We start from the raw sequence: 13,392 nt of genomic DNA on the forward strand, positions 1-13,392 counted from the left end.
CGAATCCCATCACGGGCTCCCCTCAGGACCTCATCTAACACTAATTTCTTCCCAAAGGCCCACCTCCAAATGCCATCACTTTGAGGGGTAGGGTTTCAATATATGAATTTGAGGGGTGCAAAGACACAAACATTCCATCCATATCAAATTATTACCTATATGCTTTTGTGATTTGCTTCTTTGGTGTAATATCCTGTTACTCTGATTTATTCTCAATGCTGCTGGTCGCTATTGTTTGTTCACTTGCATTGATGAATAATATGCAACCACATATTTGTCCTCTTACTGGAACTCCTGCCCTGTGAACAAAGCTGCTGTAGACAATCTCCTACAGGTACCCTAGGACACACGTGCCCACACCCTCCACCTGAGGGTTGCTCAGATCATAGTTACTGGATCATAGGATGTGTACACCCAGGATTGCAGCATAAAAATAATCTTCCTGTGCCCAATCTTGCCTGTGGTTGCATCTTGCAGAACTGTCTGAAGTGCTGTGGACCATGGTGATGAACATCGGGCTTCGCCTGCGAGGCTGGGGAGGACTCATTGGGGTTTTTATCATTTTTGCGGTATTTGCTGTCCTGACAGTAGCCATCCTTCTGATCATGGAGGGCCTCTCTGCTTTCCTGCATGCCCTGCGACTGCACTGGTAAGGCCGGCTGCACTGCAGAAGCTCTGGGTGCTCTACCGAAACAGGACAAACTGTAGGCCCAGCCAGCTAGGTTCAAATCCTGACCAGTGGCATGACATCGGCAGCTTACATACCTTTATGGGACCTTAGGTGGTATACCTGTTGGTGTAATATTAAGTGATGTAATGCATGTAAGTGTGTACACATACAATGGTGGCCCTGTAATAAGTGTTACTTTCCATTTACTCCTTTCAAAATGTTCATTTATTATATTACAGCTAGCTTCAAAATAGGGGACATCTCCACGTGTTGGTAGGATGAGAGATCTGAAACAGGTTCACAGAGGGCATGTGAGCGAATTGGGGCATTTGGTCCTTGTGATGGCAGGAGTTAAACCAACAGAACAAACTAGTAAACTCTCTGCAAAGTGGAAACAGAAGGAGGGCATGGGCATAGAGGCTCAGGACTGTCAAAGGTGTGTCTAGAGACTCAGGCATCACTAGGTTTACAGATATGAAGACATTTGTTTAGGCTTCTCTTTCTCTCCCAAGTCATATTTCAAGCCAAGAATTTTGAGTGACCGTGCATTCCTTAAACCACACAGACTGCCTCCAGCTTTCTGTGATGGCTCCTTCTGTGCCCGCCAGGCATAAAGAAAAGTTTACACTCCATGTATGTAGTTGAAAATCCCAGCAGCCCATGCCTCAGGTGGTAACATCAATTTTGCCCATGCCACTAAGGAGAAGAACCGTATAACACAATGATAAATGATCATATGGTATCTGTTAGGTAAGTTATCAAAGTATAAATCAAGGTTCTGATTGTTCTAAAATAGTGTAAACCCTGCAATTTAACATCAGGATAGAGATGAAAAATGGTGAATAACCTTGAGAGGCATTTTCTCATCACTAGGTCGTCAGACAGGGCTGCACCAAGAGAGCTTCTTTGCTTGTGGGGAGCAGGGGGAAGGTGGTTATGCTGTGCCCTGTGAGGCTGCTGGCTGGGGCCGGGAGGAAGTGTGGTGGGAGCGGAAAGAGAAGGTGTAAGTGGAGGCAAGAACGGGGTTTACAAAAGCGTCAGAGGCTTTCTGGGGCGGACTTCCTGGGCTTGTCCTTCTGACTGTGCTTGATTTTACAAATGTTCGGCAGCTGCCGGCCTCTAGCTTACGTGTTTAATCCCTTTTTTCTCAACCCCCAAGGGTGGAGTTCCAGAACAAGTTCTACGTCGGGGCTGGTTACAAGTTCTGTCCATTCTCCTTTAAACACATCCTGGATGGGACCGCTGAGGAGTAGCTTCTGGATCAGTCTCTGTGCCAGTGAAACAAGTTCAGTCTCATGCTCAGCATCAACCTGTGCAAGGTGTCAGTGGGGTGATTGTTCTTGGCTGAACGGAGGCAGGAAGCCATGGATGATTTAGTTATAAGCCTTGGGATCTGATGTGACTTAACCGTGTCGCAGAGGAACTATGCTGGCAAGGGATTCAACCTCACGTGGGGTCTTCATTGTCAAACACTAAAATAATTGAGAATTGTGGGGCACTGAACAGGTATTTCCTTGCAATATTTTAAGTATTATATTTAAGAAAATAAACTTCTGAGCCATTCACCTTTTCTTTAAGATGTCTTTATTTAAAGTTTTAGGCCAAAGCTAAACAATAGAGTTACACAAACTAATCGCAGAGAAGGATTATGTCTATTTCATTCCTTTACTTCCTGCTTCCTCAAACACCCTTTTTCCTTGTCTGAGGTTAAGCTCTACAAGATTAGGAACTTTCTCATGAATTTTCTCTCCAGGTGGAAAGAATGGGCATCTTCTCTGTTCCTCTGGCTGCAGTGTGGCTCTCTGCCTTGTTAAATCTGTGGAATGAAGTATGACAACATGACATTGTCAGTGATTCTGTTTACTCTCAATGAACATTATGCCAGAGTAACTGGAGAAGGAGATTTGAAGGCTTAGGCAGGTTGTGGAAAACGGCCCCCCAGCAAGGAGCCCACCAGGCGGTCTGCCCTGATACTCTGGGTCAGCAGGCCCCAAAGGCATGTCTTAGGCACCTGAATCAGCACCTTCTAAGAGCCAGGTGTAGAATAAGATTTGTTCCATTAACTGTTTAGTCTGAATGACTTTTATTCACATTAATTATAATATCTATGGTAACTATACTGGTAGGATTTCATTAACATTATAGTGCTTTGTGATGTATGAAGCACTTTCATATAGTATCTAGTTCTTAATGAGATTCCAGAAGATCTGACCAAATTCAAAATCGCCTTTTGGGTAGATAATGTTTTCACCTCCCGTCTGTGCTTCTGTGCGGTGGGGTGGACTGGTGCTCATGCTCACACCCAAGGAAGCTTCCGTGTCACCTTCCACATCAGTGTTGTGGCTTGTCCGGTACGATTAGAGGCACGTTCAGATGCTCAACAAATATTCATTTAATGACTGATACTTAATAGTTAAAACAATGATAACTGAACTCAGATGATGTATCATTGAGTTCCAGTGCTGACGCTATCAGGTGTGCCCATGGGCAGGACATGGAGTTGTGCCCCTCAGGGCCAACCAGGGACAGTGATCCCCACCTCTCTGGGCCGTGGAAGGGGTCATGAAAAGCTGGACATGGATGAGGTACTCAGTCAGTGACACTGATCAAAGGACAGACAGGCTAACGCAGTCTGTAAATGGTGGTTGTCGGTTCCTAAGTCCTCCATGCCTCCAGAGCCACTGGGCGCTTTCAAGGTTCTCAGCTCATTACTGCCCTTCTCAACAACTATCTAAAAACATGCTGATTAGACGGGTCACCAGCATTTCGCTCTTGAACTCTAAACGGTGATGTCTGTGAGAGAATGTTTGAAAGGGCAAAGCTTCCCTCTGTCCCTTCCCTAGACCCTTGCTCTTCCAGTAATCCCTCCGGCCTTCCTGAGAATCATGTACTGGTTTCTTCTGAGGTTTGCAGCCTCTTTCTGCCGCAATGAGAGATCTAATTTCCCCATTAGAAATGGATCAGGTGAAAGGCTGCTGAAAAGGAGGTGTGACCTGGATGTCACTCATTCGCCCAGGATGCAAGGTCGTTCTTTAAATACTCCTGCTCACAGAACTGGGCTGAAAGGGGAGGAGAAGACCTGCGGGGCCGGCTTCTTGGGAAGGTAAGTCTAGAAGCCATGAGAGGCCATCGGTGGTCCAGCTTCTGTGTGAGAGTCGGCTGCAGTAAGGGGGGAAATGAACCCCAAACTGGAAAGCTTTCTAAGGAATATCAGAGGTAAGAAATTTGATGGGCAACATGGATCTGGATTTATTTTTCCTGCTTTGGGAGTTGGAGGGGAGGAGTTTGACCATTAATGCTTGACTGAAGGCGACCGGAATGAAAACTTCACTCTTGTTGCTGATGATGTGGCAAAACAAATTATATCCGACTCAGATGTTCAGTTTTAGAAAGACTTGCAGAGGTCCAGTTATTTCTGCCTAAAAAATTCAGTATAGCAAAATGTAATAGAATAAAATGTCCATCAGTCCATTAGAACTTGTTTTAATGAAGCTTGAATTCCCATCTGAGCCTTTTGAGTTTCACAGTAAATCCCCAGTATGTCAGCTATTATCAGAGTTTTTTGGAAGGTAGGGCATGAGTTACTCTCATCGTAGTTTCTAAGAAACTGTTGGTGAGGGATGTGAAGCATTTTTCCCCAGGTTATTCCCATTTTCTTGAATCGGTCTGACTGATTGTCCATCCTTGCCCTTCCCAGGTTTGAAGGAATTCAGACTGACTTAGGGAACCCAACCCAGAAAATGTCAACCCAGCTGTCCCAACATTCCATTTCAGAGTTGAGATTACAAACTCTTATCTCAATAATGTACTTTATTATCCATCTCTGTAAAACATTTTATCCTGTTTTTTTTTTGTGAAAACTTCTTTATGAAACTTTTGACTGAAACTCTAGAAGACACTAAGAGAATACTTCCATATCAGTCAACTGTGAGTTAGTGTGTGGGGGCCCTTTTAATGACGTGGTGTGTAAGCCCTTCTGCAGTGCACAGATATGAACACCCAACTCTGATAACCTCCTGCCATTACCTCTGTGCTCCCCACCCAGCATGCTCCCACCCAAAGAATCCTGTTCGTGAAAGCCTTGTATAACCTAACAGGGCAGGAATGAGAACTTTCTCTGATGTGAGTGATTGGTACATTTGTTTCTCCCATCCCTTGGCCACCTCCCGTGATGCTGGGAACCCACCGGGGCCTTGACTATCTGAGGGCTGGTGCTAAAAAGATTGATGTTATAATTGGTGACAACGAACACCGCAAGGCCAGCCCTGTTCCTCCGAGTGGAGCTAGAGTGAGTCACACTTCATTGCCCCCCTTTTTCTCTACTGCCCCCTCATTCCTGCACCAACTGCAGTTTGGAGGGTTTTCTTTCTGTAAAATATGCTGATTTTACAATAAAGCAATGTAGAAGATTACAGGCGTGTTTCAGTGGAAATTACCCATTTCATTGTGCCTTTTGTAAGATGAGGTGACCAGTTTGGATGAATGTTGGTGTTATTTATCTGGTTAGAGAGGTTTTTAGGTCTTTCCAATAGTGCTGTAGCCTATTGGAAATGTTAAGGTTTCCTAACACCACTTAAGTGTATCCTTGAAATAAAATCAGTCTATTTCAGAAAACAAGTAACTTTTTTTCCATTTGGGTAGCTTTTCACTTGAGCCCAAAGTATTCTAATGTTAGTGGCTTCTTAATAATAAATGCCTTTGGAGAGCCATACATTTGATCATTCTGAAGACACTTAAAAATTTACCCTGAGTGTATCTGTTTTGTGATTATGTTGACGTTTCAGACATTTAGTTGATCCCTTTATTCAGAGATGAGAGAAGTACTCCCACGAGCGCTTATGCTGCAGTGGGCACTGTGCCATATGATACAGACATTACTCCATTGAACCCTCATACCGTGCTTGAGAGGAAGCTTATCAGTTAAGAACTGCACACGACTGCCTGGTCCAAGGGCAGTGGCACTTACAATTGATTGACCAACGGCCAGTTACAGATTTTCTTGTTCATTCTCCACTCCTACTACTTCACTTGATAGCCTAAAAAAAAATTGCACACAACTGCAAGTAACAGACCAGAAATAGCAGCATCTTATGTGAAGAGAGCTTTATATTTTTTTCCCATGTAAAAGACACCTAGAGGTAAGCAGTCCAAGGTTGTAGAAGAGGTCCCAGGCTTTTTCTAGTTTACGCTCTGCCAGACTTGCCCAAAGGTTCCATCTTTCCATCCTCCCATTTGTACCATGACCCAAGATGCCTGCTGAAGTGCCAGCCATCATGTCTCTGATCCAGGGAGGAGGGAGGAGGAAGGGGGAGGGCTGGGCAGGGACGCGTTTTCTCAGAAGCCCCCTCCCCCAGCCACCTCACCTGCATCTTGGTGACCAGTAAGGTACAAGGGGAGAATTGTTTCTGGGAAGGCCACCAGAGATTTCTCCCACAGGGGGCTAAGTATCATTTTTTTTTTTCAGATGAGGAAACAGAAGGAATGAAATCTGGAATCCAATGTCAGTCTCACCAGGGCTACTGATTTCCTTCCTCCCTTCTTCCTCTTTCTTCTCCCTCCTTATCACCTCTTGTCCCTCTTCCCTTCTTCCCTCCCTCTCCCTGCCCTTTCTTCCTTCTTTATTTGTTTGTTAATTTAATAGGTATAAAATAAGATTTTTTTATTATTTAATGCCAGTAATTACAGAAGATGAACAACATTCCAGTTTTGTTTACAATTTATGTATCTTCTTATGATATATAATTAATAAATTAGGATCTTAGTTTTTTCTTGTAATTTGTGGTTTATAACTACTACAGACATTTATGTGGTACATGTATATGTGTGTGTGTGTGTGTTTGCAAATGGCTTTTCTTGTTCTAATTTTTGAAACTCTAAAGTATAAAACTTACCATTGTATCAATCTTAAAATGAACAATTCGGTGGCACTGTATGATTTATTTAGTTATGCAATGTTGACGACCACCAGCACCATCAAACAGAGCCTTGTGTACCAGCCCACCTGGCAGACTTCTGTCCCATCAGCGATATGATTGTCTCCAGGTCAGATGCCCATCCCTCACCCAGTGGGTCATGGCCAGTGACGGAGGGCAGGTGGGGGCATATGGCACAGGCCTGCCTAGGACAGTGGCCTAGGGAGCAGTGAGAGCACATGTCAGCTACACACTGGCTCATTTTTTTTCCCCAATAAACGAAACAGCCTTTTTAAAAATTCAAACAATGCAGAGAAGTATAAAGAAAGGGAACAAAAGCCCTACATTCTATCTGCCATCGTAATTCTTTCCTCACCTTTTCCTCTTGGCCAGATCCTACTCGTCCTCCGGGTCTCAGATTAGGTTTGCCTGCAGAAGCCTCTCTCGGTCCCAGGACTCGTTAGAGCAGCGCCTGCCCTTGTTGCCAGAGCAACCTCCGCTTAACCCTGGGACCACAAGGTTCCCGCAGGAATGTGTACCTTCCTTGCCCATGAGACTGTGCATTCTTTGGGGGCAGGGGCCCTTTGCATTATATTTTATTGTCTGATAGTGGTAGTGCTCTGCAAATATTTGTCGAAAGACAAAACCGAGTTCCAGACATCCTTCCTGAAATCTCTATGTGGTTATGTATTGAAGTGAAATTTTAAAAGCTGGGATCCTCCTGCACATATACATTATGGATACACGTACACGGTATGCATACATATCGGAAAATGTTTTCAACCCTAACCTTTTCACTTACGAGCTTTTGAATGGTGTTCTGTTATAGGAATATATTATAATTTGGCCATTTCTCTACTGGTGGGCATTTAGGTTGAACCCAATTCTTCTGGGTGAAAGAACAAGAGATGTTAAAACAATAGTGTGGTGACTGTCCCTATACGTATCTTTGTCCATTGCATTGACTATCTCATCAGAATGAATTACAGGTGTGAAATTGCTTAATCGACATTCTTTCATCTTTGCCTAATGGCCTTCTGGAAAGGTTGTAGCAATGTATCTCCCTACCAATAGTTTGAGTGCCTATTTCCCTTACATTGGATATAATTAATATTTAAGATTTTTGAAAATCTAATAGAGGAAAATGATAACTCATTTTAATTTGAAGGTATGGTAACAAGTTAGGCTGAACGTAACTTCTCAGATTTATCAGCCACTGTGTTTATTCTTCTGTGTTGGTCCATCGTATCTTGGCCTCTCCGTTGTTCTCTTCCTTGTCACACATGTAGGTTTCAGATACTCTGGCTTTGTTTACATTATTTAATTTTATAATGTTTTAATTGAAGTAATAATTGCATATGACACCAAATTAAATCATGGGATGAATTTATAACCAAAAGGATCTCCTGTCTGGACTTTCTCTATCCCCAGAGAAATTATTTTTGTTTTTAGTTTCACTGATTATCTATATAGTTAAAACAACATAGTTGTACCTTATTTTTTCATTTATCAACTTAAGACAGTATCAATCCATCATTGCCTATGAAACACGAGGGTTTATTGTCATAATTGCCTCTTTGCCGTATTCTCCCACTATTTTGTAAATATCTGTTTCTAAATCCAATAACAAATGTTTTTCATGTCAATAAATCTCTGCATAAATATAATTTTAAATGCTGGATGTATCCTTAGTTTATATAATCATTCCCTCTTTACATTTAGGTTGTTTCCAATTTGTCATTGTTAAAGTAGATTTGGATAAACTTTTTTGAATAAACATGTTTTCCATGTTTGGGATATTTCCTTGGGACAGATTCCTAGAACTGGAACTACTAGTTCAGATGATACTAGTTTTTAAAGCTTTTGATACATTGCCAAGTTGACACAAACTATTTGAAAGGCATAGAATAATGGTTTTTCAGGTGGGGGCTAGTAAGACACTCATTGTATCAGGATCACCTATAAAAATTTTGCAAGCCACACATGTCCCTCTATACTACCTCCTACTTCAGGTTGAAAATCACTACTAAGGAAGGAACAATATGGGCTTTGGGGCAGTGGTGTGCTGGTAAATATTTAATAACAGGCTCTCAGAAAAATAAAGTGCCTTAATTTGCAGTGTTCACCAGTTTTCCTGGTGTAAATATTTCCACCATGGCTGGCTTTAAATGATCAATGTGATGTTATTGAATACAGAATTGGGAAGAGACGGGCACAATCAGCTCTCAGAGCTGGTGGGAACTGGCTCCAGCACACCACGGCACCCTTTCACGCCTGGCTTGCACACCATCGAGTCCTTCATGCATGCGTGTATTCGTTCCCTTTCACCCACATCCCAAGTTCTCATTCCTTTACCCCATAGGTAGTCACTGTAATTGAGTTTTCATGTATCTATGTAAAACATAAAATGTATGGTTTGGGGTATGTATTTTTATTTTGCATAAGTGGTGTTATGTCGATTTTTCCTTACTCTTAGTTATTCTCTTATATTATTTTTGGAATTGTAAATATTGGGGTTCTGATGCTGATTCTGTAGGTGGGATGCTGCCCCCACCTCCATCTTTTCTCACAGCCTTCTACATCTCATCTTTGTCCCCTGTGATTTTACTGTCACATTGTCACAGGGATTAACATTTCCATTCACTTCTGAAATTGCAATCAAGTTTATGTGTTTTATTCAAATACTGACTCTAAAGTTGTAAATGAATAAGCCTTTTTGTGTGACCATGTAAATATTGCTCACTCTAGGGCCAAGTGTTATATGCAAAGATTACATTTATTTCTCTGGAGGTCCGATGTCATGACCAAAAGGAATTCTCTTTTCTTTATCTCATCACATGCGTAAAAACATGTCACATTTTAGTTTTCTTCATATTATGGAAACAAAATCATATGAGTCTCCTCTTCAATCAAGAAAAACATGAAATCACAAATGGGAATCTCCCTTTCTGGAATCAGTTTTAATTCAAGAAAACTATGAAGCAATTATCTTGGACCTCACACCTTTTGCCAGGCCCTCTGTGATGAATCACTTATCTTTGCTGATAAGAGAAGGGAAGAATGTAGGCTACTTATGACCCAGGGAGCTACCTGATCCGCTTAAAACACACATATTAAAACTTGTTCTGCTCAATGGTAAGTGGAAGATGCCCTAGGTTTCTTGTCTTGCCACTTGATACAAAAAGAAGACTTGCTGAAGACTGTTTTATTACTGCTCTAAAACTTAAGTCATTATGACTGTTAAAATTGTAAAACATGTTTAGGTTGTTATGAGAAGTCATAAAACTTCACTGGTAGAAGAGATTAAGTGTTGATTGAAGACTGAGCTTCCTGTTAAGCATTTTTGTTGTAACTGAACTTAAAATGAACTTGGATTAAAAAAAAATTATTCTCCCATCAGACTAAATTGTGTAATTCTCTAACCCTGTAAATGGCTAGAATTACTTGTGGTTTTTAAGTTTGTTGCCATGATTTGCATTGCTATGTTTTTTGGGGAAAAAAATTGATATAACTGACATACAATAAAATTCGCCATTTTAAAGTGTGTAATTCAGTAATTTTTAGTATAGTCACAAGGTTGTACCACCATCACCACTATCTAATTCTCACTGAATGGTTTTGTTTTCATCTTGTGATTAAGTTAGATCTGTTACAAGGTTCATCTTCCATCTAGAAATGTGATATTCAGTCATTGCCAATTTTTGATGTATACTGAAGTACCTTTTGCAATCAAGAGATGATTTTTCTCCAGCTACTGTACTAAAAGTGTTAATTATCAGGTAAAGAACATCCCTCCAAAGAGTGTTTGGACAGTGTCTGGAAAGCAAGTAGTGGAGGTTCCAGAACAGTATGCATGACTTTCAGGCTCTCTGATGGGCTGAGAGACCAATTATTGTTACTTTTTACACTCTGTAAAAATAAGAATTTTTTGTACTTTTCATAGTCTCCCTTGGGAAAGAGGATTTCACGAACTTATTTCTGAGCATTATTGATCTGTCTCCCATACGGGAATATTTTTGTCTCTGACAGCATTTTAAGAAAACAAATAGGTATCTGCTTTACAGTAAAGTGTTTTTTGTGTGTCTCTTTGCTGTCCCCAACTAAATTAAAAGCTCCTTAGGGCAGGAAACATGTCAGACCTTCCTTTGAAGCCTCCACAGGAGCCCACACAGATCAAGGCAGAGAGCTGGCACTTAGCAGACATTGATGACCTTGACGTACCGCTGCGCATCTGCTCTGTGGCTATTTCTATGTTCTGGGAAAAGGAAACCTTTGAGTTTGGATTCTGCTACTTCCTAGAGGTTTGACAATGGAAAAGTAATTAGAGAATCTCAGAACCTCGTTTTTCACTCTATTTTGAAAGATGTTGCATACCTCCAAAAGCAGATCCTCCTTCAATAATTTTCAACATATGGCCCTTCTTTTTTCATCTAGACATCCATTTCTTATACACCCTATTTCCACTCTACCGTTGAATAATTTTCAAATGGAACCTGGACATCATATCATTTTCTCTCTAAATGTTTTAGTATGTATCCCTAAAATACAAGCCCCAAGGTGGGCTGAGATATTGTCTTCTTGCTAAAGAATCTTGCCTCTTGAACTTCCTGGGTGTTAAAATGCAGTCTTATCTTTAAGGTGGAAGTCTTCCTGCCTTTAACCATGCCGTCTACAGCTGGGTCTGCAGCTAAGTTAGTTGCTCAGTTTGCAGAATAACCTCATCAGATCTGAAGGAGGAAAGACAGCACATAGGCCTGGACCTTTTAGCCTGCTAAAGTGAACCTTACACAAAGTTACAAATGATTAGCATAATAAAACATGTGCTACTCTTCTTGATCTGGGGCACATTAACTGATTTCACTGAAGAATGATTCTAGAGCTTAATGTTTAACATAGAGTTTTAGCAGGGGGATTTCTTTGCATGTAGTTACATTGCTCTGACTGCAAATATCCTACCCTGCCCCCTCCGGAGGCCCTCACCCTACTCTGACTACATCCATGGTCCCTGTCTCACTATCATGGCCATAATATCATTGTCACACCTAATGATGTTATTAGAAATTCCTTAATGTCATCAAACTTCCAAACTTGTATACATTTCCCTGCTTTTTCCCCCTCATCTCTTTTTCATGTCTTTCTCTTTGTTTTTGTTTTTTTTTTTGTTTATTTTACAGCTGGTTCATTTAAATAAGGATCCAAATAAGGTCAACTTATTTATTTGGCTGATTTGTCTCCTTTCTTTTAGTCTATTGATTATTTTGCCACTTACTTATTGAAGAAGTTGGGTCATGTATCCTGTACAGCTTCCCACATTCTGGATTTTTCTTTTCACATCCACATGGTGTGGTCTAACGTGTTACTCCTTCCCCTGTGGCAGCTGGTAGAGCTAGAGGCTTGATCAGATTCAGGTTTGATTCTTTTTATGAAACTGCATCATGGGTGATGTTGTATACTTCCTTCCTATTGCATCTCAGCAGGGGCCATGTGCCATCAGATTGTCTGTTTCAGTGACATTATGGATTTGTCAATGGGTTCAGGTGTGATCAGTCTTACCCATCTCTCAGTAAAGTTCTCCACTAGGCTTTCACCTAATAGTTGTTCAGCCATTGATGATTATTGCCTAGATCCATTATTTCACTGGGAGTTGCCAAATTATAATTTAATTCCATCCTTCTTTCTAAGTGTCCTGGCTGAAATTAAAGCATAGTTTTCTTTTACCAACTCTTTGGTTACCCTAAAGTACAGACAATTTGTACAAGAAAGGCAAGATATTTACTAGTTTTCCTAATAATGATTTGTTTTTTTTAGTATTCTGCAAAGTGATTTATGAGATTTTCATTTTAGTGTTACTATGAACAGTGGATTTTAGTATCATTGATGTGTTTCAATTCTTTGCTTTCATTATTCTTTTTGATGATCAAAATTTCCATCTTTTGCCAATGGAAATATTTTCAAGTTGAATCTTGTAATTTTGTTATAACCCCAGCAGTTTTTTACATATTCCTTGCTATCTGGTACGACAAGATTTCCAGGTCCAACTTATACATTTCCTGGCCCAGACCCGGAATTAGTCATTTATCTATGGTGCCAGAGTTTCTTTAAGTGGGCAATAGGAAAAAAAAATCTAGACTCTAGGAGTGCACAGGGGTCGTTTTTCTAGGCTCTTCCAATAGATAGTTTTAGGAGATATACATATGAAATACACATAATGAATCCATATTGATATTTCCAATTCAAAATTAGGATTGTAAAGTTTCTACATAACTCCTTTGATTTTTGTATCTTTTTTTTCTTACACTGAAAATCTTCGTTCCTAAAATATTGATATAATTGCTATTTGCTTTATCTTACAATATGTACTAGTATCCAAATAATACCAATATTACTACTAACAATGTAATTACTGAGAACAGATTAGGGTTGTTTCTGTTTATCCCACTAGGGATGTAGAGTTAAAATTCTGTGTCTTAAAGTCATTTGAAAAAATTGGTACTCAGCATTCTTTGTTATTCTTTTCTTCTGATTTTTAGGATTAAGAATCCTTTTTAGGGCTAAAAAAGGGGGAATAAAAAGCAGTGCCCTGTGGGTTTCTTCCAGAATTAAATAAAAATAACACATACCCAGTTGTCTCATTTGGTCATTTAACCCCTCCATGTCTAGCTTGTTCATATGAAAAGGGGTGATAAATTATATTGTCTACTTGACAGATTTTCTGTAAAGAGTAAAGAAGAACATAGACTTTATTTCTTTCCTCTTCCCTCTTCTGCTTTCATCAGGGAAGTCGTGTGGGGAATTTGAACCATTCAGAAG

The 13,392-nt window shown here is 40.5% G+C and overlaps 1 protein-coding gene across 4 annotated transcripts in view; it reads left to right on the forward strand.

Moving 5' to 3' along the window:
- The window catches only part of ATP6V0A4 (ATPase H+ transporting V0 subunit a4), a 70,524-nt gene extending 68,297 nt beyond the window's left edge, over positions 1 to 2,227 (forward strand). For all 4 annotated transcript variants that reach the window (XM_017681061.3, XM_017681060.3, XM_017681062.3 and 1 more), the window contains exons 20-21: positions 478 to 649; positions 1,830 to 2,227. In XM_017681061.3, the coding sequence (XP_017536550.1) occupies positions 478 to 649; positions 1,830 to 1,923 (266 nt within the window). In that variant the 3' untranslated portion in view covers positions 1,924 to 2,227. The remainder of the gene's footprint in view (positions 1 to 477; positions 650 to 1,829) is intronic.
- Positions 2,228 to 13,392: the final 11,165 nt, after the last annotated feature.

The sequence above is a fragment of the Manis javanica genome, chromosome 6 (assembly GCF_040802235.1).
Source record: "Manis javanica isolate MJ-LG chromosome 6, MJ_LKY, whole genome shotgun sequence".
Taxonomy (NCBI): Eukaryota; Metazoa; Chordata; class Mammalia; order Pholidota; family Manidae; genus Manis; species Manis javanica.